Source organism: Mastigoproctus giganteus, chromosome 4 (genome assembly GCF_048544385.1).
Source record: "Mastigoproctus giganteus isolate SK-2022 chromosome 4, ASM4854438v1, whole genome shotgun sequence".
NCBI lineage: Eukaryota > Metazoa > Arthropoda > Arachnida > Uropygi > Thelyphonidae > Mastigoproctus > Mastigoproctus giganteus.
This window is the reverse complement of record NC_143578.1, coordinates 211,832,373-211,859,600: the sequence shown is the minus strand read 5'-3', so window position 1 is coordinate 211,859,600 and position 27,228 is coordinate 211,832,373. Positions and strand designations below refer to the sequence as shown.

The following is a 27,228-nucleotide window of genomic DNA, read 5'->3' as shown; positions in this document are numbered from 1 at the left end:
TCTGTTGCGTCGATGTAGAAATCTGTTCATCTCTCAAAAGTTGTGGCAATACTTGCTGCAGAAAGATCAAGTAGATAGGTCCGGTTAGACGACACGGTAACAGGTAAGGTCCGATGAGGTTATCTCCCATAATACCGGCCCATTCATTGACCGAAAATCGAATCTGTGCTGCACGACGACTTTTGTGTACAATACCGCTTCAGGAAAGCATTTCCGACCCCACATTGCTATATGATTTCGAGTTGTCAGGATGTACCCTACCCCTCTTAGAAGTTCTGAAACGTTTAACTGAAACACCCTGTGTATATATATATATAAAACGTATCGTTGTCTACCCACAATCTAGATGACTTCAACTGGGGCCAACCACCCAGACTGAATGCAAAAAAGACAAGGAGTTCTCTGTTTCTGTATTGATCAATATCTGCTAAGATATATAAAATATAAATAATCCAGAGATTAAGTAATTTGAATCTAAACCAATTAAAGATAGTTAAAATTTTTTGAATCAAAAGGAAGATATTATAAATGTAAGCATATATTGAACATTGCTGACCCGACAGAGAACGTAATTTAATAATTAAAATAAGAATAAGTATAAAGCATATCTACCATATCCAGGACATAATGTAACAACTAGTCGTTATGAAATAATAATCCCTCTAGTGAGTATATATGTGGTGACCCCTATGTGATGGATATGGTAAAAATAAATACATCTCCTACATCCTCGGATTACTGAGGATGTAGGAGATGTATTTTCTGTTCAGAAAATTTCGGAGAAATAAGAACAAAGAGAGTAGGACAGCTTAAAGACAATACAAGATATAAGTTGCAGCTCGGGTATGCCCGGGATCACAAACCTGTTCCTATAGTAGGACCCTGAGCTGAATTTGCATGTCACCTTAGCGTGAACTTAAGTATATACAGTGTGATTATAAAATAAGATAAGATAAAATAACATAAAATAAAACAAAATAAATGATACACTATAATTTGCAGTTCGGTGGGTACAAGTTTTCTAAGCTGTAAGACACCAAGAAAGCAAAGTGTATCCTATGTACATAATATACATGGCTCTAAATCTGTAATTATATTGAAGAAATGGGTTCAGAAAATAAATTTTTGAAATTAATTATATCGATCGCCTTCCTGAAGTGGTATTTCAGGTAAGCAATAGGGAATTTATTATTTATCAACTTATTGTACAATGCTATTATGATTGCTGAACAGGTTGTGTTTTTATTGCAAATAGAAGCAATCCTCAGGCATTGGGATAAAATGATATTAGCATACACTGATTTCGATATATTAGATCTCCAGTTTGTAAGGCCGACTACATTGAAATTAAATGCGTCTCTTTTATTATATACATTTATATCTATATCAATATGGACTATTTCTATACGAAGATCCGGGTAATTTGCAATAGTATCAGAACTGTTAGTTTTTCCCAATACAAGTTCTTCTGGATATAATTTGCTGTAATCCTGAACGAAATGCAGACAATTAAACACACACATAGATCATCTATGTATCTGAACATAAGTAGGTTATCTTGGAATGTTCTTTCTGTAGAATATAGATAGAGATTTGCAATTATGCAGGATGCTGGACTTCCCATAGGGGGTGCCATTCACTTGTAAGTATAATGAAGTTCCATCATATACGTAATTCTTAAAAATACATAAATTTATTAGAGTATCCGAGTAGGTTAAATCAAACTTTATAGCATTTTTATGTTCCAAATAGTTTTTGGAGAACATCTTTTAAATTGTTGAGATTGATACTAGTGAATAAACGGTTAAAGTCAAATGTTTGTATTTGGTGAATATTGTTATTTTTTATTGCATTTATAATAGGTAAGTTGTTATTTATTATAATAGTTTTATTTACATTATTTAATATAGTTTTAAGTAACTTTTCTAATGTTTTACCTGGAATTTTAGCATAACTAGCTCTACATGATGTTATGAATCTAAATGCAATAGGTGATTTATGAAATTTAGGTATATCATATATAAACGGATATTTTAGGTTATTGTACTTTAACTTTAATTTTTTATGTATACTAGATGCAGAGAAAGTGACCATCTGAAATTAAAACTTGGTACATTAAACTGCTGAAAATTATTTCAAAATAATCATTATTTGCACAAATAAATTCTGCTGCACTTTTCTATTGCATATAAGTAGCAACATATGCTTTATTTTACTTAATATATATACTATAAAATCAATAATAAACAAACAGAATAACAAAATACAAGTACTATAGTTTTTTGATTATTATATTAGGGGAAAATGCTATGTATTTGTATGTGCTACTGGACTGCAGTTAATTTTTAATAATTTCTATGTAATATGACTTACATATAATTGCAAACAGCTTTGTCAACCGGAGTAATTACAAAATGACTATGTATTTTTTTGAGCTGCTTATTTATTAATTTTGTATTATTTAGATTATGTGGTATGAATTTCAATTGATTATATTTGTTAAATATGATATTTAGTATTGTGAACAGCCACATGTGGTATGCCTCAACTGGTATGTTATATCTGTATGCAGTATTTTAATAAATCTAGATATAACAGTTTTTTAAAAGTTGATTTATTAATAGGTAGATTAGGTCGAAACTTAAAACCGAGTGATAAAATATCTCTAAGCTCGGGATATGGGATTATATCTAAATTGCTGATTAGAATGTGGTTATGGTTAGGATCTACGTATCTAAGAAATGAAGGCTTGTGGCAAACACATATATCCTGTCCAATATTGTGAAGGTTTGTAGCTATTATTTTATGGTTACATGCTTTGAGACCAAATGGTTTAGCATATCTAAATCTGATATTAATATGTAAGTTATTAATAGGTAGCAAGTCATTACGTAAGTTAATAATTCTATGTATATCCAAATTATCCATCATTTTATTTTGAAAATATAAGACAAGACAGAGTTTTCTGGTTGCTTGTTAATATTCAAAATATTAATTCTGAATTTAACAATGTCTAGTATAATGTGCATAAGGTGACAAGATCCAAAGACATAATTATTGGCTTTCCTGCTTAGGGCTTTGAGTGCACTAAGTTTAATGCTGAAGAGTGTATTATGTATTTTACCAATGTTTATAGGATCGGTGTCCCAAATTTTAAATAAATCTATGAAATCCCCTAGCTGTTCTCGATCACTCTTAAATGTTTTAGATTTACTATATTTTCTTTTGCATTTCGATTTATGAAGTTTAGCAATTTGAAACATATTATAAACACAAATATCTTTCAAATTATTAGTCATTTTTTTTTTGATTAAATCTGTTATTCGGTCCATATGGATATAGTGTTTTATATTGTAACATGCTATTTCTTCTTGCAGTAATATTTCATTTGTGTTAATAATTACATTAAGTATTGAAATGAAAATATTACCAAAAGTATGTTTTTGGAAATGTCTAAATTCAATATCATGTTCAAGATTAACTGTTTTCTAACTAGACTTGTTATTGTAAGTATTAATGTCTGAACAATAAATTCATTCTGATATGTAAATTATTACTGGTTTGAAAAATATATTTAACATTGCAAGTACAACAAGTGACCATATATATAACATTATTCATTTTGCAAAATATTTGCGCATTTATATTAATTGTAGCATGATTTGGATGCATATAAAGTAAGACATAATTTGTTATTATTACGTTGAAATTTAAGAAATGGATCTCGGATATTAGAGCCAGAAACATTACATGCTAGATTGCTCTGTGAAGTGTGTGTTATTTGTGTATGTGTCAGGTTATTAACATAGTTAGGAGCACTATCCAGAGCAGAAATAGTCTCCTCGGTCAAATTTAGTCTACTCTGCCGATGTAGCATGTTATTATAAGAGTTTCTATGTTGCATATTTAATAAGAACAAAGTTAATGTCGATTGTTAATATATAAACAACCCAAATGCATATTCATAAAATCCATGAAGGTATAAATCAAGAAATAAGAAATAGAGTATGTTATGGATAGTGGCCCCCAACTGCGTTCTGTATGACATCACCAAAATGCAGATAAAATAATGTTATCATTTAATGTTAATATATGGCATTATAGCAACCTCATATTGGCATTATCTAGGGTAGGAAATTTAAACAGATTTTAAATAAGAAATTGAAACAGATAAAAAGTATGGCATGACATTCAGAAATTCTCTGAATCTCATAAAATCATTCATTTTTACTTTCCGTGCATTAAGTTAGTGATGCATGAATATGCACTGCAATAATGGCATCAGTTATTTCTATGGAATATTATTTTGGCTTTTCATCATTCGTTGCTGACCTGCACTCAAATACTTATTTTACAAGGTTTGATTGCAATACAGAAAAGTATTATGACAATGACGTAAATTTTATTCAACAATCATCTGTGATATTTCATCGTAAATCTCATAAAAGAAGACCTACATATTAGATAAAGCGAAGACTGAGATTTAATTACTGATTTGCATTTCTAAAAGAAATGTATTTCATTCAGTTATTTCATAATGAAAAAAAATATTTCTCAAATTACCTGGTCTCATTTGTTTAATAGTATATTCATTGATCAAATGGTGGTTATGTTCATTCAATGTACAATGAAGGGAGACACAGTCACTCTGAAACAGCAAATCTTGGAGTGTGTATACCCTTGTAAGACCGAGAGATTTTTCAATACCATCAGGAAGATATGGGTCATAAAATATCACATTAAATCCGAAAGCTTTGGCACGAAGGGCCACTGCTGTTCCAACTCGACCTAAACAAGACAATGTAAATGAAATTTTATAAATATTGGTTATTACTGTGAATATATTAAAAAATAGAAAGCTACGAAAATGGCAATTGATAAAAAGCATACTTAGAATGCATTAAATAAGAATAAATAAATAAATAGTGTTACTTTTTAAGTTTTCCCCACTTTTAATTCATACTGCATATTACTTATTTTGTCATACATAAACTATATATAAGAATATAATCTAGGTTTTTTTAAGTTTATACAATCGGTTTTTTTGTTGAGAAGTATTCCTTCTGGTCCTTGAGGATGTCACAGACATTCTCTCAGACAGGCCAGACAAGCTGTACTTGCTACCTGGAAGTCTAAAACGCTGATAGAACTGATATTCGGGTGACACTCAAGTCAAGTGGACCGAATTTCGGGAAAGTCCGAACGGTCTGTGACAGCCAAATCCTCTGCTTGCACCTTCATGATGGTGGGATTGTTAGTAATCCTGGGTATAACCTCCATGCACAAGTACATGGTGGGTGACCACCCAGGTGTAAACCAATGCAAGCAGGGGTCGAGGTGTGGCACCCACACCACATGGAGGAATGCTGTCTCTCTATGTTACCAGGCAGTACTAGGTGGTAGATGACTCTCATCAACCGGTGCAATACCACCACTTTGCTTATTGGAGGCTTGAAGTGGTAGAACCCATGTTTAGTCTCTAGAGCTAAGTTCCGGTCAACCCTTCCCTATCTCTTCCATCACGCAGTTATGATTGATGACTTTTGAGGTTATGATGAACATCGTGGCGAGATCCAATATTTCTTACATTTTGAGGGTACAGCTCTAAAACGGTGTTCGCAGGCCGGCCGCTAGTTGGTACACCAGACTGAACATATTGGTAGGATCTAGGAGCCTTCCGGATCAGCCAGTGTATAATCTTGCTACCTCTACTCTGCCAGATAGTGACTGGAGGGAGTCCGAGTAGTGTGTATGCGGGGAGCATTGTCGAGGCCACGTTATGTCAAGGATCTGGGTATATCCTTACCATGTGTACGCCATATCCAAAAATTTCATTACTTCATACAGCATGTCCCCCCCCCCCCCACTTTTTCTTACTATTGAATACACCATGAATTGTCAAACTAATAGAGTAAGCTTATCTGCGAAAAAATCTAAACCTCAAACACTTCCTAATTCATTTCACAAATATACGTGGTCTCAATTCTAATCTCAATGATGTCCATTTCCACTTGCAGTCTGTCAAACCCCATGTACTTTTTCCAACAGAATCTCAGTTATCAGTTGATTCAACTACTGCTCATCTCAGATGCCCAAATTATTTGCTGTATGATTCCTTTTGCATCAAAGGTGGTACTTGTGCATATGTTCTTTCCGATATTCCCCGTCAGAGACTTGGTAATCTGGAATCTCCTCTTTTCGACCTTTTCTGGCTTAAAATCTCTACCTAATTCTGTCAAATTCATCTGTTGTCTCTACGGTTCTCCCAACTCCACTAATCACTTGGAGCTCTTTGACTTCCTCTCTTTGCAACTTGACTTTCTCCAGTCCAACTTTCCTAACAGTGAGGTAATTTTGCTTGGCGATTTTAATGTTCACAACTCCAGCTGCCTTCCGTTTTCTAGTCACACCGACCAGGCAAGTCGAGATGCTGAGGCTTTTGCAATTACTAATGACCAAGCACAGATTGTTCATTTACCTACAAGAATACTGGACAATCCTAATCATACAGCCAACACGCTTGGTCTTTTAGGCACTTGAGATCACAACTTGGTGATTGTTTCATCTCCAATGCAGCCTTTATCTCATGGCTATTCCCAACCTCGTGTTGTTTGCCATTACAAGAATGCAAAATGGGATGACCTGCAAGATTTCTTTTCTTCTTTTCCTTGGTCCGATTACTGTTTCAAAACTTCTGATGTCAAAGTTTGCTCAGATCATGTCAGTGAAATTATTCCTTGCTGGAATGGAATCCTTTATCCCACACTCCACTTTAAAATCTCGTCCTTTATCTAAACCTTGGTTTTCCAATAAATGTGCTATGTCTGTTCAAGAGAAGAATGTTGCATATCGTAATTGGCTTGTTTCAAATTCTTCAGTTTCATTTTCTGACTACACCAAAGCTCGCAACAATTGTAAAGCAGTTATTAATCAGTCCAAACTAGAGTTTGAACAGGCTAAAAGTAGAAAACTTGTTTCTTGCCCTAATGGTAGCCGAGCATTCTGGTCTCTTGCCAAAGCTATTAGCCGCAACTTTTGCCCATCTCTGCTCCCACCTCTGTCCAAACCAGATGGTTCTGTTGTCACTTCAGCCAAGGATAAAGCTGACATACTAGCATCCCATACTTATTCCGACTCATGTATTAATGATCTTGGTAAAACACCTCCCACCATTCCCAACACACTCCATTCAATGCCTCCTGTGGTCTTCCGTCAAAAGGATATCAGAAGGATTTTGACGAATTTGATGCTAAGAAAGCTCCAGGTCCCGATGGTATTTCTCCACTTGTTCTCAAAATCTGTGCTCCTGAACTTACAACAATTCTTTGTTGCCGTTTTTGACTTTATTATTCCAAAGGTGTTTTTCTTTCTGCTTGGAATATTGCTCATATCCGGCCAGTTACTAAAACGGGTGACAAATCCCTCCCATCTAATTATCGTCCCATTGCAATTACTTCTATTCTTTCTAAAGTAATGGAGAAATAAATTAACCGGCAACTCTTAAACTACCTAGAAACCTTCCGTCTGATTAACGATCGCCAGTATGGATTCCATCAGTGTCGATCCACTGGTGATATTCTGGCTTATGTTACCCGTTTATGGACCTTTTTTTTTTGATTTGGTAGTTGTTGGCGCATCGGCATCTGTGGCCATATTGCACCTCCCATGGTTTTTGCAGTACTTTGATCCAAGCCTGAGGCGGGAATCGAACCCGCGACCTTTGGGTTGCCGGGCAGGTACTTTACCCACTCGGATAGCCCGGTCGGCCATTTATGGACTAATTCAATGGAAAGGTTTGGTGAAACACAAGTAGTTGCTATGGACATCTCAAAGGCTTTTGATAATGTCTGGCCTAAAGGTAGCAGTAGTAGTAGTGGCATGTGATGCAAGAAAGCAAGTGTATGAGCTTATGCAGCATCAGCCAAAAAAAAACAAAAAAAAAACACCATTCCCTCCAATTGCCTGTCCAGTTCCCCTTTAAATTTATTTAACCTATCAATTTCCACAAAGGCAGATGGAAGTTTGTTCCAGCAATTAACCACCTGTTGGCTAAAGGCAAATTTCCACACATCTATTCTACATCTGTCTTTTCTTAATTTGAATTTATGCCCCCTTAGGTTTGTAATCTGAACAAGTGGAACGATCCGATCAGAATTCAGTGTGCTCAACCCATTCAAGGCCTTATACAACTAAATCAGATCACCGCACAGGTGCTTAGTCTCCAGCCACTGCAATTTGCAGAACTTAAGCCTCTCTTGGTAAGAGGATCCTTTCATTCCCCTCACCAATCTTGTTGTCCTTCTCTGTACATACTCAAGCAAACCTACATCCTTCCTAAAATGAGGCCTCCAGACCTGTCGCTGAACTCAAGGCGTGGCCTGACCATTGCCTTATACAGAGGGACAATCACCTCCTTTTCCCTGCTAGAAAAATTCCTATATATCATTGACAAAACCCCATGACCTGCCCTGGCAGCCTGTCTGCATTGCTCAGAAAACTTCATATCTGACTGCACAATTACTCCCAGGTCTTTTATATTTACTACCACCTTAAGTGTAGTAACACACAGTTGGTACGTTTCTCTGGGGTTCATCATCATCATCATCATCATCATCATCAGCCATTTTCAATCCACTGCAGGATGAAGGCCTCTCCAGCAACTTTCCAGTTCCTTCTGTTTTGAGCACTGGCCATCCATTTACTACCCAAAAACTCATGAATTTCATCTATCCATCTCCGCCTTTGTCTTCCAGGTTTTCTTCTAGCTCCTCTTGGGTACCATTCTGTTATTTTCTTAGTCCATCTGTCATCATGTCTTCGAGCTATGTGTCCTGCCCAAGACCATTTTAGTTCTTTAGTTTTGATAAGAATGTCCTTTACTTGAGTTTGCTGCCTAATCCATGTGTTTCTCTTCTTATCTAACAGTCTGATTCCCAATATAATTCGTTCCATTCTTCGCTGTGTAGTTCTCAGCTTCTCTTCCATTCTTTTGGTGAGTGCCCAAGTTTCACTTCCATAAGTCATGGTGGGGAGTATACATTGATTCATTATTTTACGTTTCAGACAAACTGGGATATTGCTCTTCAGTATGTGACTATATTTCCTGAATGCTATCCATACAGAATTTATTCTTCTCTTGACTTCCAGCCATTTATCATTATTACAGCTAATAACTTGTCCCAGATAAGTATATGACTCCACCTTTTCAATTACTGCTCCTTCAATCATTATTTCCCTTTCCGTGGCATACTTGTTCATCATTACTTTTGTTTTAGCCATATTCATCTTTAGTCCAAAATCCTTACTAACTATGCATAACTGATTAAGATTTTCCTCTAATTCTTTGGGATCGTGGCTTATGACCACAATGTCATCTGCAAATCGTAAATGGTTTAGGTACTCTCCGTTCACATTGACTCCTTTCTGCGACCAGTCTAATCTTCTGAAAGCTTCCTCAAGCGCAGCAGTAAACAGCTTCGGAGATATTGTGTCTCCTTGTCGAACTCCTTTCTCGATTTTAAATTTGCTACTGTCTTTGTCTAGTCTAATAAAGGATGTAGCACTCTCATATATTTTCTTCAAAATCATAATATATGGAGTATCTATGCCTTGTCTTTCCAGTGCCCGAAACATTGCCTTATGCTGTATGGAGTCAAATGCCTTTTCATAATCCACAAATGCCAGGCATAATGGTGTTTTATATTCATTTGCTTTCTCCATTAGCTGTGATATTACGTGAAGGTGATCCATAGTTGAGAATCCTGTCCTAAAGCCAGCTTGCTCTTTCGGTTGATTCTCATCAAGTATTCTTTCTAATCTGTTAGTAATGACCCTTGTGAACAACTTGTAGATATGGGATAACAAGCTAATTGGTCTATAATTTCCAATTTCTGATTTATCTCCTTTCTTATGCAGCAAAACTATGATTGCATTATTCCACTGCTTAGGCATCACACCTTTTCTAATGCACTTTGTGAAGAGCCTTGCCAGTTTTTGTGTTATGTCTCTTCCTCCCAATTTTAACAACTCTACAGTAACTTCATCTTCCCCCGGGGCTTTCCGATTCTTCATTTTCTTCAATGCATGTTCTACCTCATCAGGAAGAATATCAGGTATGTCGTATGTGTTGCTACTTTGCAATCCATCTTCCCCACTGCTGGTATCATTCCCTCGCTCCTTGTATAATTCTCTATAGTAGTCTTCTGCTATTTGAATTATGCCTTCTCTGCTGTTTATAAGTACACCATCGCTATTCTTCAGTTTCAGTATCATTTGTCTTTCTGTATTACTGCTCATGGCTGCTGATTTAAATCCTTTGTTTTCCCTTAATGCTTGTTCTACTTTTCTTGTGTTAAATCTTCTTATGTCCTCTCTGAGTCTCTTTCTAATGGCTTTGCATAACTCAGTATACTCAATTTTCTCCCTGTCAGTGTTTTTCTTGCTCTTCATTAGTCGTCTTTGGTTCATCATGACAAGTGTTTCTTGACTAATTTTTTCTTCTTTGGATTTCTGTTTCCCTATAGGTTTCTTGGGCTTTATCACTTTCAGAAAGTTGTAATATTCCTCGTCGATATCTTGGTCCTGAGCAGTCTGCAGAAGCTCAAACTTGTTCTTAAGTTCCAGTACATACTGCTTTTTCTCCTCCTCTGTTATTTCAAAGACCTTTGTATTATTTACTCGAGTCAGTTTTTTCCTTTCCTTTCCTACATCTATATCAAGTGTACATCTTACTATTCTGTGATCACTTCCAACATTTACCTTATTCAGGACGGTAACATCACTCACAATATATCTTCTGTTAGTGAGGATGAAGTCGATTTCATTAGTTGTTAATCCACTTGGACTCTTCCATGTCCACTTTCTGTTCACCCTTTTCTTGAAAAAAGTGTTCATTACTGACAGTCCTTGAGATTCTGCAAATTCCACAAGTCTTTCACCTCTTTTATTTCTTTCACCAATTCCAAAATTTCCTATAGTTCCTCTTTCTGCGCTGTTTTGCCTTTTTCCAACCTTAGCATTGAAGTCCCCCATAATAATAGTGTAGTGGGTTTTCTGCTCATCTAGAAGACTCTCAATTTCAGTGTACATTTCTTCAACCTCTTCATCATCATGGCTCGATGTTGGTGCATAAATCATTATAATCTTTAGCTTGTATCTCTTAGAAATCTTGAGTATTAGTCTTGACACTCTTGGTGATGTACTTTTGAATTCCAAAATGTTGTTTTTAAAATCTTTATGGACCAGAAACCCAACTCCACCTTTACTCCTTTCACCGTTTCCATTGGTGTACAGCAGATTTCCACTTGATAAACTTATAAGTGATTCATTTCTTCTTCTTGTTTCAGCCAAACCGATGATATTCCAATTCACATTTTCTAATTCCTTTTCCAGCTCTAATATTCCTCTAATATTCCAGCTCTAAATTTCCTCTCTTGGGTTACTTCTACCCATATGCAGTACTTTGTGCATTTGTCAAGGTTAAAACTTCAGCTGCCACTTCTTAGCCCATCTGCCCAAATTATCTAGATCCTGTTGCAGTAGCACACTGCCATTACTGTCATTAACAACCCTGCCTTATTTACTTATTTTACCCGAAACAGAAGTTAAACTAACTGGTCTGTAATTACTCGTGCTTTCCTTCGAACCCTCTTTGTGAATTGGGGATACATTTTTTTACATTTGTACATCTCCAATCCGTGAGGACCTCCCCTGAGTCCAAGGTTTTGTTTTTGTTTTGTTTGGTTTTTAGGAGCATTAGCAACTAAGGCCATATTGCTCCGGGAAATGCGGTGGTCATTCCCTGACCTTTACGCATCTTCCGTATTTGGTGGCGACGGGCTCGAACCCCGGTCTAATCAAGAAGCGTGTGCTACGCACTGCTGCTCCTTCCCACCTGGCTATGGAGGCACCTCTGAGTCCAAGGATGCTCTCATAATTATGAGAGCATCCTTGGACTCAGAGGCACTTGCTTAGTTGCAAGTGCCGCCAACTCTTAAACTACCTAGAATCCTTCCGTCTGATCAATGATTGGCAGTATCGATTCCGTCAGTGCAGCTCCAATGGTGATATTCTGGCTTACGTTACCCATTTATGGACTAATTCAATGGAAAGTTTCGGTGAAACCCAAGTAGTTGCTATTGACATCTCAAAGGCTTTCGATCGTGTTTGGCATAAAGGTCTTCTAAACAAGCTTCCATCTTATGGTTTGCCAACTGTTTTTAGTAATTGGTTATCCAGTTTTCTCTCTGATCGCTCACTGAGGGCAATGGTAGACAGCTCTCTGTCTTCTAACTTCTACAGTAATGCCGGTGTCCCCCCAAGGTTCAGTTCTTTCCCCCACTCTTTTCCTCTTGTATATTAATGAACTTCTTCCGTTGACTGGAAATCCTATCCATAGTTTTGCCGATGATAGCACACTGCATTCCACTTTCCATTTTGAGAAACCTTGTCCTGCTCAATCAGCTTCGACTTCTCGAAAATCTGCTACCAATTCCTTAAATGCTGATCTTCAGGTAATTCTCCAGTGGGGCAAAGACAACTTAGTTGATTTCAACCCTTCTAAAACTCAGTCTTGTCTTATAACTCGCAAAAAGAATTCTTCTGCTCCTATGCTTATCTTTAGTGACACTCCGATTTCTAGGCAAAATGATATTTCTCTTTTGGGGATTACCCTGATTTCTAATCTCTCTTGGCACAAGCACATTACAAATATTGCTTCCTCTGCATCTAAAAAACTTGGTTTTCTCTTTTGCTCTCAGTGTTACTTTTCTTCCAAACATCTGCTCACTCTGTATAAATTGCAAATCTGCCCTGCCATGGAATATTGTTACCAGATCTGGGGTGGTGCCCCTAAAACCTCTCCCAGGCTTCTTGATTCTATTCAGAAGAGGGCAGTTAGGTTAATTAATGATTCATCTCTAACAGAGTCTCTCCACTCGCTGTCTCATAGACGTACTGTTTCTGCTGCATGCCTCTTCTACAGATACTTCCATATGGGCACTGTTCTTCTGAATTGGCTTCTATAATTTGCGCTTTCTCTCTTTTTCAAAACAGTCTGAACACCTGCAGCCACAAGCCAACATCCATTTACTGTCCAACTTCAAACTCACAGAACCAACTTTTCATCTTCCGCGTTTATTCATTCAACTGCCTTTTTCTGGAACAACCTTCCTTCATATGTATTTCCTGAAAATTACAGTCTACAGAAGTTCTTTTGTCTTCGAAACCTCAAACCCAAGCACGTTACTAAGTACTATAGGTTCTAATACCTCTCATGTAAAAAAAAAAAAAAAAAAAAAATTCCATTCATTTTGATTAGTATTGGTATCTTGAGAAAATGTAATCTTTGTTCACTTTTCGTAATTTTTTTCGGATAGGGGTTCATTATTGGCAGTTTTGTGTCAGCCGTCATAGGCACCAGAAGAGAAATAAATTTTGCCCACTGATAAGTCATTTATAACTTCAGTGTCTTTAAATATAACTGAGAGAATTACCAAGTGAAAACAGAAATAAAAAAGATTTATGTAAATTAAAAATACTTGAGCTTTTTCCAGTTTTCAGATTCAGAAATTTCTTCTATAAATTTTTGGAGAGTTAGTTTTCTCTGAATCAAAATACTGATGACAAATAGTTCAGTATTCTGTAAATATCTGTGATGCAAAATGGATGTATTTACTTTGTTCTCTTACCGTTTCCAGTTGCGGTTCCTTTTTGGAAAGTCACAGGCAAATTCAATAATTTCTTTCATTAGATTCAACATGTTTTTGTAAACCATGAAGATTTCTAATCATAGCTCTAAGACCTAAAGTGGTACGCTGAGCAAGGCAAAGCCCTATTTCAGAAAACTGCCCTCGGCGGACTAAAATTTAAGTCAAACCTAGCCAGCATACCTTGTACAGTTGACCCTCGAACAATGCAGGGGTTAGGGGCACTGGCCCCCGGCACAGTTGAAAATTCCCATAACTTTTGACTCTCCAAAAACTTAACTACTAATACTGTATTCTTACAATAAAATAAGCTAGAGAAAAGAAAATGTTATTAAGAAAATCATAAGGAAGAGAAAATACATTTACAGTACTGTACTGTTTACATGATGAATCGTCTGTCTGTCTGTCAGTACAGTCGGTCCTCGTATAACACGATAGTTGCGTTCCTAGAAATCCTCGTGCAATGCAAAATCGTGCAATATAAACAACAGGCCCTATGGAAAATATAGGGTTAGGTGCCGACCACCCAAGATTGGACACACATTTTTAACCAAAACATTACCAAACACAATAAATAATCGTAATAAAACAGTTACAGTTGAAAAATGTAAAATTAATAATTTAATCATTTGAATTTAGATTCTTACCTTAAAAGTAAATGAAGACAGCTTGAGGGAAAGGGCTTGAGAAAGGGTTGAAGCAGCGTAATTATGGGGAAAGTGGCGGCAGGTTGTCATCATTATCAGAAATGGGAGGTGGAGGAGATGCCGATGAAGACTTTGGATGAAATGTGGTCACACCAGAACTAGAGGGCTGCGGCTCATTTTCTGTATTTTTCTTGGGTGTTTTCATAAAAAAGACATCTAATTTCTGTTGTTTCGCAGTCTTCCTCCTTTCACAAAGCAGCTGCTTATATGGCTCCAAAGCAGACCGAATTGTATAAAGTGCTCTTCTGCTTCTTTCTGCATTATAATCGTTATCTTTTAGCCATTGCATACTTTTCTCACATGAATTTAAAACTGAAGATAACTCTGAAGTACAAAGCGGTTTTATGGTGGTGTTCAGGCATTCAACTTCGTCGTCTTTCTCATCTTCCACCTGCCCTCCAGCAACAAGTTGTTGCAGTTCTTCAGTTGAAAGTTCTTCTTCATGAGACTGAAACAACTCTTCTAAATCATCTTCCTCCAATTCCTCAAAGCCAACCTGCTTTGCGAGGGCAACACAATGTGCTTTTAATTTAGGAAGCTCATTTACAGGATCAAAGCCTTTAAAATCATGAATAAAATCTGGTAAAAGTGGCCGCCAAACACCATGTAAGCATTCTTTTGTCACTTCGTTCCAAGCCTCCACAATTATGTAAATTGCATTCTTAATGTTGAATCGCTTCCAGAAGTCTTTAACTGTTGGTGCATTTTCGCCCTCTGTTTCTGCTATCAGCATCTTAAATGTCCGTCTTGTGTAATAGTGCTTAAAAACAGCAATTACTCCCTGGTCAAGTGGCTGGATAAGAGATGTTGTGTTAGGCGGTAAAAACAGGATTTTGATGTTTGGTGACAGTTCAGCAAGGGTTGGAGGGTGACTTGGTGCATTGTCCAAAATAATTAAAATCTTAAAATTCAAATTTTTCTTTTTGCAGTAGCTTCGAAACACATCCTCAAACACATGTAGTAGAAGTTCAGTGAAGATCTGCCCTGTCATCCATCCTCTTCTGCTGTTCCTAAAGTAAACACCCAGGGTAGTCCTTGTGATCCCTTTTAACGCTCGTGGATTAGCTGCATGATAAACAATAACAGGCTTCAGTTTCAAGTCGCCACTTGCATTTGCTCCTAACATAACGTTAAACCTATCCTTAGCAGCCTTGAAGCCTGGAGCTCGTGCTTCCTCTCTTGAGATATATGTTCGTGATGGCATTTTTTTCCAATACAGTCCAGTTTCATCAAAGTTGAAAATTTGGTCCAGTGTATAGCCCTCTTCCTCAATTAGTTTTTTCAGTATCGGCGGAAATGCCTTTGCTGCTGCTTCATCTGCACTCGCAGCTTCACCTGATAATTTCACATTATGGAAAGCGTGACGTTTCCTGAAATTGTTGAACCAGCCACTACTGGCAGTAAAGGGAGGCACTTCTTGAGGGTTTTTCAGCTTTATTTCTGAGGTCTTCAAATATTGCCAATGCCTTTGCTTTTATCGTAAGCAAACTTGTTCCTGATCTCTTCTTTGTTTGATCTTCTATCCAAACAGATAAAAGACGTTCCATCTCTTCCAGTTCTTTGTGTCTTGATCTAACTGATTTTGTTACACTTTGTGTTGTTCCTGCTATGAAAGTTGCTTTTATTTTTTCTGATTGTTCTCAGCGTTCCCTCATTTAGGCCTGTAGCACGCACAATATCGCATGTTCTTTCATTCCGGTCAAAGCGTTTCACAATTTCATATTTTTCTTCTATTGATATTGCTTTTCTTTTTCTCTCTGAAGTATTTTCACCAGAATGCTTCCTTTTCACACTTTTTTCAAGTATTTTACTCATTTTTTTGAGAATAGAGCACAATTATAAAATGAACAAAAATGAGGAGGCAAGCTTCATATACATAAACGCACAGCAAACAAGTAGCAACTGAATAAACGATGCAACGCCCGTGTACAACTGAATAAATGCAGTAAAGGCTTAAACACACTATTCTCACATATTACATGCTTATGTTTTACTAAAGCACATTTCTGGAAGTCACTACCATAAAACAATAAAAACAATTTGCAGTTTCCTTTTATTGGTGGTTCCTGCTAGTGGAGTCGTTATAAACGGGTAGTAAAAGTCGATCTAATTACATTTGCAATACAGTAATACCGATACAGTAGCTGAAATTCTGTTGATTTTTACGTTATTATGTTAAATGTGTTTCCCCTTCCACGAAATCATAAAAACAAATTTTCAGAATCCTCTCTTCATTCCTACTGTGTTGTTTTCAGTTGTGGTGATTTCGCCGCGTTCGACTGTCATTTATTGTAAACACAAAGGCGAATCGTGCATAAGCGAATTACGTTCATGTTATATGCGACATTGTTCCCCTATTTATAAATCGTGTATGATCGAATTCGTGTAATGCAAACACGTGTTATACGAGGACAGACTGTACCTACATCAATATTCTCTTATATCATACAAAAACAGTGTAGATTATAGGTGTTACTAACACTAGACATCAAAAATGAAAAGTTAATGTGAAAAATAAATTCATATTTATTTACAGGTATAACGATTCATGTATTGATAACGAAGAAGCAGCAATATGATTGCTTTATGGTAGTCTAGCCTACACACTATGACACAAAAACGTCAAATACATTCTTGCCGTATAGTTATTAGATTTTCACATGCACACGCACACACACCAGATAAGTTTATTAACTGTATGATGTGATGATTATTCACTATTCATTAAAGTGGAAGTGGATCATCATAAAGGTCTTCATCCTCGAGAGGCAGGCAGGCACACTTGGTGTAACTTCACGGAAATACATCGTAATTTCTGTCTGACTTTTTTGCCTTTTCATTACTCTAAAAATGTTTCTATTCGGTACCAATCCTTCTTCCGCCATTTGCTTTAGTTTCAGTGCCCGTATCATAGAAGGGTCCATGTCGTAAAAGAAGTCAAAAGCAGTCTTGAATAATTATAACCCTTCTGCCAGATTGTCTAATGTCAATTTGTTTTCTGGCACTGCTTCTTCCTCATCGTCTGGCACTGGTTCAGAAGCACTTATCTCCATCAAGTTGCCTTCTGTTAATTCCTCTGGTGTGGTGTCTATTAGCTCTTGAATTTCTCCAAGATCGATATTTCTAAACCCTTCACCGCCCTCCACCTTTTTTGCCACATCCACAATCTCTTTCATGATTTCCTTGATTGGCTCTGTTGTAAATCCTGTGAAGTAATACACAACATCTGGACACAGTTTTCTCCAGTAGAAATTTGTTTCAGGCTTGATGGCTTTCACGGCTTTTTCTATAACAACAATAGCATCTTGTCGTTTTGGCATCTTTAATGGTGTAATCCTTCCAGACTTTCATGATGTTCTCTCTATCGGGGTTCTCTTCCATAGCATTGACAATCCTTTCCACGAAGTACCGCTGATAATGAACCTTAAAGGTCCTTATGAACACTGATCTAGAGGCTGAATTAGAGACGTTGTGTTTGGGGGCAAGTAGACCACTTCGATGCCTTCAGTGTTGAACTCATGGGGTTCTGGGTGGCCAGGGGCATTGTCCAATATCAAAATAACTTTAAAAGGCAGTCCCTTACTGGCAAGGTACTTCCTGACTTCTGGGACAAAGCATCGATGGAACCAATTCAGAAAAAGGGTTCTCGTTGTCCAGGCCTTCTTGTTGTTCAACCAAAAGACTGTTTGTTATTTGGTTTTTAGGGGCATTAGCAACTAAGGCCATATTGCTCCGGGATATGAGGTGGTCATTCCTGACCTTTCCGCACCCTCCGTATTTGGTGGTGACGGGCTCGAACCTCGGTCTAATCAAGAAGCGTATGCTACGCACCGCCGCTCCTTCCCACCTGGCTACAGAGGCGCCACCAAAAGACTGGCAGTTAGTGTTTATCTTTTCCCTTCAAGGCTCGGGGGTTGGCAGCTTTATAGATAAGGGCAGTCCTGATCATAAACCCAACTGCATTTGCACAAAACAGTAGAGTTAGCCTATCTCTTCGTGCCTTAAATCCTGGTGCTCGCTTCTCTTCCTTATAAATGTTCTTTTTGGCATTTTTTTCCAGAATAGGGCACTTTTGTTTGCATTAAAAACCTTTCAGGCAGATATCCTTTCTCCTCAATGATTTTCTTAATGGCGTCAGCTGCCCCTTGGTTGGCAATGATTCTGCTTCTCCTGTTATCTTGACATTTTTTAAGTCAAACCTTTTTCTAAAATTATCAAACCATCCTTTGCTGGCATTAAATTCTCCAGCTTTAGATCCTTCACCTTCGTTTTGCTTTCAGTTGTCACATAATGACTTCGCTTTTTCTTGAATGACATTAGAGTCTATAGGTATGCCTTTCTTATAGCAATCTTGCACCCACATAAAAGCTGCATTTTCATTACAAGATAAAAAGGTATTTTGCAAAAAGTGCAAGGTTTTCACGCCTGCTGGCATAGCTGTAGCGACGGCTTCACGAATTTCCTTTTCTCTTTTTACAATGGTCCTTATGCTGGATTCATTTATCTTGAAATAGTGGGCAACCGCAGCTGCAGACCTCAATCTACAGTACATATCAAGCAATTCAACTTTTTCTTGTAATGTCATGACTTTTCTCTGTTTCTTGGGGGCACTTCCAACATAACTAGTGGCACTTCGTATGGGTCCCATGGTGTTATTCAAGGTTTACGGTATTGCACTAAACACGATGAAAAAGATGTGAGAACTGCATAGTTTTTAAGAGATCAATTTTTACTGCAATAAGCAATTTATTGGAGAGACGAACTGCTCACGCAGAGATGATTAGCATCATACAGCGTTTTACGCGGATACTCGCAACACTTGAGCTCACTGAAATAGCAACAGGAGGTGGCTACGAAATTATTACAATAGTACAAAAAATTATGATATTAGGGTACCCCATAAAATGATTACATCTACCCATATATTTATTTGTCTGTAAATTGGGTGTGTTCTCTGGTCGATTTTCCTGTTTGCTGGACAAAAAAGGTTCCCCCCGAAACTGGGGGAACAGTTTCAGGGGGAACCTTGCTATCTACGCCTGAGACAGACTAATTCAGCCATGGAGTGAAAAACGGCCACTAAAGTTGTTCGCATCATTGACGGGATTCCAACCTGGGCCTTTACCACCTGGTGTACGGAGGACGGTGACGATACCACTGTGCTCCCCTTGCAGACATTACAGTAGTACAGTATGTACTACAGTTAATTTTATGCAGTTATGACTTACTACTCTGCATCTTTACTTTTGTTTACATTTCTCTCGACTGCGAATGGCACCATGTATGGTCTGTAAGTGTTTGTGTGAGTAAGTTTTGATAAATTTTAACTTTTTATAATAGACTAACCGTAGGCTACCAGTTTTTAAAATGGGATACAATTATTAGGTTGTTAATTCATCTCATACTATTTACTTAATACGATTTTTTATACTTTTTTTCTTATTTCGAGTTAATGCATACATCGCCTCATGCAAACATTAAAAATTAAGCTATTATATACAAATATATATATCTCTTTGTGTGTGTGTGTGTGTGTGTGTGTGTGTGCGCGCGCGGTTTGTCTGCGAGTTTTTTTCAAATTGTCACAAATCTCCAAAAAAAAAAAAATTTTCCAATATATTTATTGAAAAAAAAAAAAAAAAAATCTTGTGTTCAAGGGTCAACTGTATTAGGTTGAACAAAGTTTGTGATGCAGCATTAGAACATAATATATGTTTCATTTTATTTTCTGAACTACTTTTGCAAGACACAGTGAGAAATTATGTTAATCACCTTGTTGGTAATAAGACAAAAATTTTCTGCGAGGAGCACTTAAAAATGTTCTCAGTTGTCAGCAATTCTCCATAAATCTAACAGAATTCTAATGCTTGTGCTGTCTTTGTGTGCTCTTATGGACAATCTTTGAATATGCAGATACAATGAGAAGAAAATGTTTAACAGTACAACTTGCATTTGGCTATTTCTTTCTTTATCATATCAATAATTAATTGGGGACACAAGTTAAATATGAGGGGGGGTATCGAAAATTTCGTACCCTTACCTAGAAATAATAGCCCTAGAAAGGTGAAACTTCACAGGAACTTGAATCCTTTCCTTTGTACTCTCCATGTACAATAACACATTTCTCCCATCTATGGATCAGTTGTTTAATGCCTTGATCACAGAAGTCTGCATTTTTTTTCCTGAAACCACGATGCCAATTCATTGATGACTTCCCGAGACATCAAAGTGACGTTCATGCAATGGTTTCTTAATTTCTCGAAACAAGAAGTCTGACGGTGCTAGGTCAGGAGAACAGGGTGGCTGCTGTAGTTCGAAGCCGCACTGGGCCACAAAGTTGGTGGTGGCAACGGCCGTGTGAGCCAAGCCAGTGCATTGTCTGACAGAAGACAGACACTTTTGGTTAACATTCCACGCCTTTTCGCCTTCAAAGCATCACGTAACTTTTTCAAAAGATTTCTGTAGTATTCTCTGGTAGGTGTGGAACCACGAGGTAGGTCAGGATAACCCCTTTTCTGTCCCAAAACACAGACAACATCACCTTCACAAGATGGAGTGGTCTTTGCCTTTTTGGGAAGTGGGGAGAAGATGTGCTTCCACTGCTTTGACATGTCTTTAGTCTCCGGATCATACTGGTACACCCAGCATTTGTCACTTGTCCTCGCCTGATCCACATTACACAAATCCAACAGTTGCCGAGAACATTGCAGTCAACACTGCTTCTGCAAAGGTGTCAGCAATCTTGGAACCCATCGTGCAGAGACGTTAAACATGTGCAGATGGTCATGTAAAATGCTGTGGGCAGACCCATAACTCATTTCCACTGCATTTGAGATTAAATTTATTATCTGTCGCACGTCTGTCACTCAGCACCAGCTGCTCAACCTTTGCAACTGTCTCACTGTTTGTGAATGTTGATGGCCTTCCTGCTATTGGCTCGTCAAAGACACTTGTATGACTGCACAGGAACTCCTGTTTCCACTTTTTTACAGTGTCATAGGATGGACAATTATGCCCATACACAGCTTTCATTTCTTCGTCAATTTCCTGAGCTTTCTTGCCCTGCAAATGCAGGAACTTGGATCACTGCTCGATACTCCACTTTGTCAACCACAGTGTCCTTCCTCAGATTCCGGGCTTCACCTCTGGTGTATGATCACTAACTAAATTTCACATGTTAGTTATGTAGACAGCTTATATTAAAAATGGCATCTTCCTACTGATGTTATCTAGGTCAAGGTACGAACTTTTTTTGATACCCCTCGTATCTTTATCTAACTTTCTCTATTATAGCTAGGTTTTTCATGTTTATTAAATTTTTCTAAAGCTCACTCCCAACTTTTGAAATCACTGCACAAGAAAGCAGTTTCTTGTGCAGTGAACCAAACAATCATAAACCAATCAGCATACATTTTCCCCAGTGATCCCAGAAGTAGTGGCTTGTTTTATCAATGTTTCAGGCACTTCAGATTAGTTTCCCCCTATCTAGATTGGTTTGAAAACATAAGGGTGAAGAAGAGTACTCTCATGAAGTTTTATTTTCCAATGATGAATAAATTTATCCATGGTTTACAGAAGGCAAATCCATTGAAACCAATACACAACAAAAAACATGTCATCTGACTGCATATCCAGAACTGATTCTATTTGTATGTAAACATGATAGACAGAATAGCTAACATCACAAACATTTTAATTGTCTGGAGGGGGAGGGGAATCCATGAACATTAAGAAAATTTTGGGATGCAAATCTGCAACGTTCTAGGTATAAATGGACCTTTAGGATAGCCATCATAGTTATCAGTAAATATGACATAAAATTGTATATTACTACTACAGTCACATTTGTGATCATTTTCAATTTTATTTTAATTTGAGCACACACACACATTTATGATATATATATATATATATATATATATATATCATAAATATATCATAAATGTGTATGTATATATATATATATATATATATATATATATATAAAAAAAAGGGAAAAAAAGCGAGATCTTCAATAAACATGAACAACACAACTTACCCAAACCAACAATTCCCAATGTATCACCCCGTATACGTGCGCATCCTTGTGCTGCCTCTCTAACCTGTTCGGGACCTTGAAATTTTTTGCCTTCTCGAACCATGTTAGCTAACCAATAAGTTCTTCGATAAAGATTTAGAATGAGGCACAGCGTAGTATCTGCTACTTCTTCTACTCCATACCCAGGTACATTGCACACTGCTATACCTAATATGGAAAGTAAAAGTTTTATTCATTTAAGTGAAAACTGTGAAACTTAACTAAATTCACCTCATATCTAAAATCACATTTACGATATTTGATGAGAAAGTGTTTTGTACTTACTTAGTTCTCCTGCTGCTTTGATATCGATATTATCTACGCCTGAACCAATGCGAACAATGATCCTTAAAGCTTTGAATTTTTCAAGGTCTTCTTTTGTTAAGGTTATTGTGTGCCACATAAGAGCCCCAACAGCTTCATTTAAAACCTGATAAATAAGCTCTGAATTAAACTCATTTGGCTAGTTTTATCTATGATGAATTTAGGAATTCCTTATGTACCGTCATTTGAAGAGACTTAGTTTAAATTAAGTTAAAAACTTACTGTAAATTAAGTTTTTTGCTATTTAAACTAGTTTTATCTATTAATTTTCAATTATCAGCTAGTACATATTTTTAGTAATTAAAAATATTGATTAAATTGCAAAGTTGACAATACTGAGAACAAATATTTATATATATATTTTTAAAGTAATTCCAAGATGCATGTCTGATAGATGTTCTTGAATAGAAAACAATAATTAACATATTCATGGTGACAATTTATTGGTGATTAATTTTCTCTCCCTAAGGCAGAGAAAATTGTCTGTAACTTGTGAAGTGCTTCGAGGTTGTTAATTTCTTTGCATTCTAGTAACCAAGCAGAAAGCTATTAAAACATACTCCCACTTTAAAGACAAGCTGCAATTAATGTATAATGTAAAGGATGGGATTGTGCATGTGTGCATGTTTGTTTTAATTATAAAACTATGTCTTGATTGGCAAACATCAATAGGGACAAGTAAATCACACCTGATTTATTCAGTGCTATCAATATCTACTGAATGAGGATTTCGCTAATAAAAGCTTCAATACTCTGCTGTGTTCGATAAATTATCTACAACTTGTAAAATGAAGTCTTTTTCATAAAATCTGGAACCACATGAAAGTTAAAGCTCTCTCCTCATTATATGCAAAGTTGTTTTACCACTTTTAAAATGACAAATGTATGAGATGTGAAAATCAAGTTCCCAGACTGGTGCTGTTGCAGTCATGTTTGATGAGTGTGAAAATAAATGAAAGGTGGTATGTTGTAGTTTAAACTTCTTCCAACAGATAGTAGTACAGAGATAGTCTAGAAGGCTGACAGGTTGCAAGTAACAGCCAGCTTCATTAGTAATGTCAATGTTCCATATTACAATTTTGCAATGGAGCAATGAATGAATATCAAATTTAGTTTTAAACTGAGAAAATCTGCAATGGAAATGTATGAAATGTTAAAAACTGTTTATGGTGATGAAATATTAATCCTACCAATGTGTTTGAATGGTATAAGCAGTTCAAAGATGGACATGAGGACAGAGTTGTAAGAGTTTAGGACTGTTGTTTGTTTGTTATTTGGTTTTTAGGAGCATTAGCAACTAAGGCCATATTGCTCCGAGATATACGGGTCATTCCCTGACCTTTCCGCATCCTCCGTATTTGGTGGTGACGGGCTCGAACCCCGGTCCAATCAAGAAGCGTGTGCTATGCACTGCTGCTCCTTCCCACCTGGCTACTGAGGCGCCTAAGAGTTTAGGAAACTGTGGCATTTGACCCTCAGAAAGATGGCTGATAAGTTAGATATGAATAAGGAGACAATTCACTAAATTCTGCTTAAAGATTCAGGGGGAAAAGGAAGATCTGTGCAAAATTTGTGTCATATAGCCTCATGGATGAACAGAAGCAATGAAGCGTGCCATCACACGATGACTTCTTCCAGACTTGTCAAGGGAATTCTAATTTCCTCGAATGTATTGTCACTGAAGATGAGTGTAACTCTATTACTAATGAAGGTGTTTCGGTACAACCCAGAAGCAAAGCCTCACACAGCATGTGGTGGACTTCAAAATCATCATTAATGCCCAAAAAGTTTTGTTTACAGAAGCACAGGATCAGATCAAGGTAATGCTAATCACGCTGAAGCCACGGACATCCTCTACGACATTGCCCGCATTGCCCGGCCATACGGTTTGAAGATCAATGCTGGTAAGACAAAGGCCCTGACAACAGATGGATCGCAAGCCACCATCTATCTCGAAGACGTCCAGATCGAGCAAGTGCAGGACTTTAAATACCTTGGGTCGCTGGTCCAGGAGAAGAAAGTTGCATCCACTATGGAAATCCACAGCAGAATTGGACAGGCGGCCACTGCGTTCGCCTCGCTCAAATGGTGTCTGTGGAAGAGGACCAACATTTCCACAAAGACTAAAATCCGACTCTTCCGGACTTTGATCCTGCCCATTCTTCTTTACGGATCGGAAACATGGATTTGTCTCAAGTTAGATTTGAACAAACTCGAGGTATTCCAAATGCGATGCCTGCGGCAGATCTTGGGTATCTCTCTTCGCGACCGCATCACTAATGATACCATCCGCGCCAGATGCCAACAGCAACCAACCATTGCCGACCAAATCCAGAAGCGAAGGCTTAGATGGTTTGGCCACGTATGTAGAATGGGCACGAACAGAATACCATCCACACTCCTTTGGAGACAACGACCCACCCAATGGAGCATCCAACGGACCGCGCCTAGGAAAACGTGGGCCAAGCAAGTGGAAAATGACTTGAAGAGCCGACGTCTCGACCTTAACCAGGCCAGGACTGACGCCATGGATCGTAAGGTATGGAAGAACATCACAGAGCAAGTCCGAAACCCTGCGGCACCTACAGCAGCATACTGGTTGTGTGGCCAACCGCCTCCCCCAGCTGCCAGCTAAGGACCAAAGAAGAAGAAGAATGCTAATCACATTTTTTGACAAACAGGGTGTAATTAACAAAGAATTTGTACCTGAAGGGGAGAGAACTGATGTTACATTCTATGTACAGGCATTTCGAAGACTATTGAATTGCATTTCCCAGGTGAGGTCGTAATTTTGAGGAAAAGGGCAGCTGGTTCTTGTTGCACGACAATACCCCCGCCCATTATGTGCTTGTTTCAAAGATATTTCTGACAAAAGATGGCATTGTACAGATCAACCACCCACCCACCCTACCCTCCTGATCTAGAAACCAGCAAACTTCTTCCTCTATCTGAAGGTGAAAACTGTGCTCAAAGGAAAGAGATTTGTCTTAACCTTGGGCGAGACCTCAAGGCTGAGAAATGAGGAATGGTATGATGAGTGCTGAAAAGTAGTAGAATTGAAGAGACAAGCCAGGATAAAATGTTTTCAGCAGAACAGCAGAGAAAATAGTGACCACAAAGGAAAATGGACCACTGCAGCTAGGATGTGTAGAAAGAAAAAGAGAGAGGCTTTGAGGAGGAAGGTCGATGAAATGGTGGAACATTACAACAAGAAGGAAAGTAGAACGTTTCATAAGATTAGAAAGTACACAAGAATTCCAATCGAAAGTTACTGCATGTAGAGATAGTGAAGTAAACTTGCTGAATGAGAGAAAGGAGGTTCTGAAATGGCGGGAAGAGTATTTTGAGAGCATCTTGACAGGAGATATGACCGAGACAAAACTGCTACCATATTGATATATGGTAGAACCATACATTGAAGTCTCTAGGTTTAAAGAAATTCGAAAAGCTATCAAGCACTTAAAGAACTTTAAAGCACCAGGAGTTGATGGAATGACTGCAGAGTTGCTCAAGAATGGTGGAATGACACTATGGAGAAGAATACATAATTTGATACTACTCATATGGTCAGAGGAAAAAATCCCAGATGAATGGACACTTGGAATCATACAGCCGATTCACAAGAAGGGTCATAAACTGCTTTGTTCTAATTACAGAGGTATTACATTACTGAGTGTAATTTAAAAGGTTTTTTCGGAAGCTATTTATAACAGATTGGCAGCATATTCAGAGAAAATCACTGGAGAATATCAGTAGCTTCAGACCCAATCAATCAACAACTGACCAGATTTTCATTTTGAGGCAGATACAGGAAAAAGCATTTGATTACCTCAACAGAGAAGAAATGATAAATGATCTCCTTCTCTTGGAGATCATTTATCATTTACCTGCAAAGATAGTTAGGCTCATAAAAGCAACCCTGGCTGCTTCTAAAGCAGTGGTGAGAATTGACAAGTTGACATTAATGCTGGTGTTAGACATGGCAATGCCTCTGTACTGTGTTATTTAACTTGTTGTCAGAAAATTATAAATTATTTGACACAGGCATAAAGACAGTACAGGTGTGTGTTTATGCTGATGGTGTCGCTATTATCAGTAGGGTAAAAGGAGCACTGGAGGAAACAGTGGTCAGGCTGGATAGTGAAGAACAAAGAAGAGGATTCAGAATAAATGAAGTGAAGACAAAATATATGGAAGTCCAGAGAATGGCAGATAACCTTGAAAATTAAGAACCAGAGGCTTTTTGTTTGAGCATGCTCAGAATTTTACCTACCTAGGCTTGCAGATAAACCAGTCCAACTCTATTAATAATGAAATTAAGTCCCATATCCTGAGTGGAAACAAACAGATGCTTCTATGAAAAACTATTGAAGAACAGACATTTAAAATTAAGAATATACAAAAGCCTCATTAG

General features: G+C 37.5%; 1 protein-coding gene across 1 annotated transcript in view; it reads right to left on the bottom strand.

Moving 5' to 3' along the window:
- The window catches only part of CtBP (C-terminal binding protein), a 281,826-nt gene that overhangs the window by 39,394 nt on the left and 215,204 nt on the right, over positions 1-27,228 (bottom strand). Inside the window, exons 5-7 of the mRNA XM_090371158.1 lie at positions 22,776-22,920; positions 22,452-22,658; positions 4,564-4,788 (exon numbers count right to left, since the gene is read on the bottom strand). Of these exons, the coding sequence (XP_090227284.1) occupies positions 4,564-4,788; positions 22,452-22,658; positions 22,776-22,920 (577 nt within the window). The remainder of the gene's footprint in view (positions 1-4,563; positions 4,789-22,451; positions 22,659-22,775; positions 22,921-27,228) is intronic.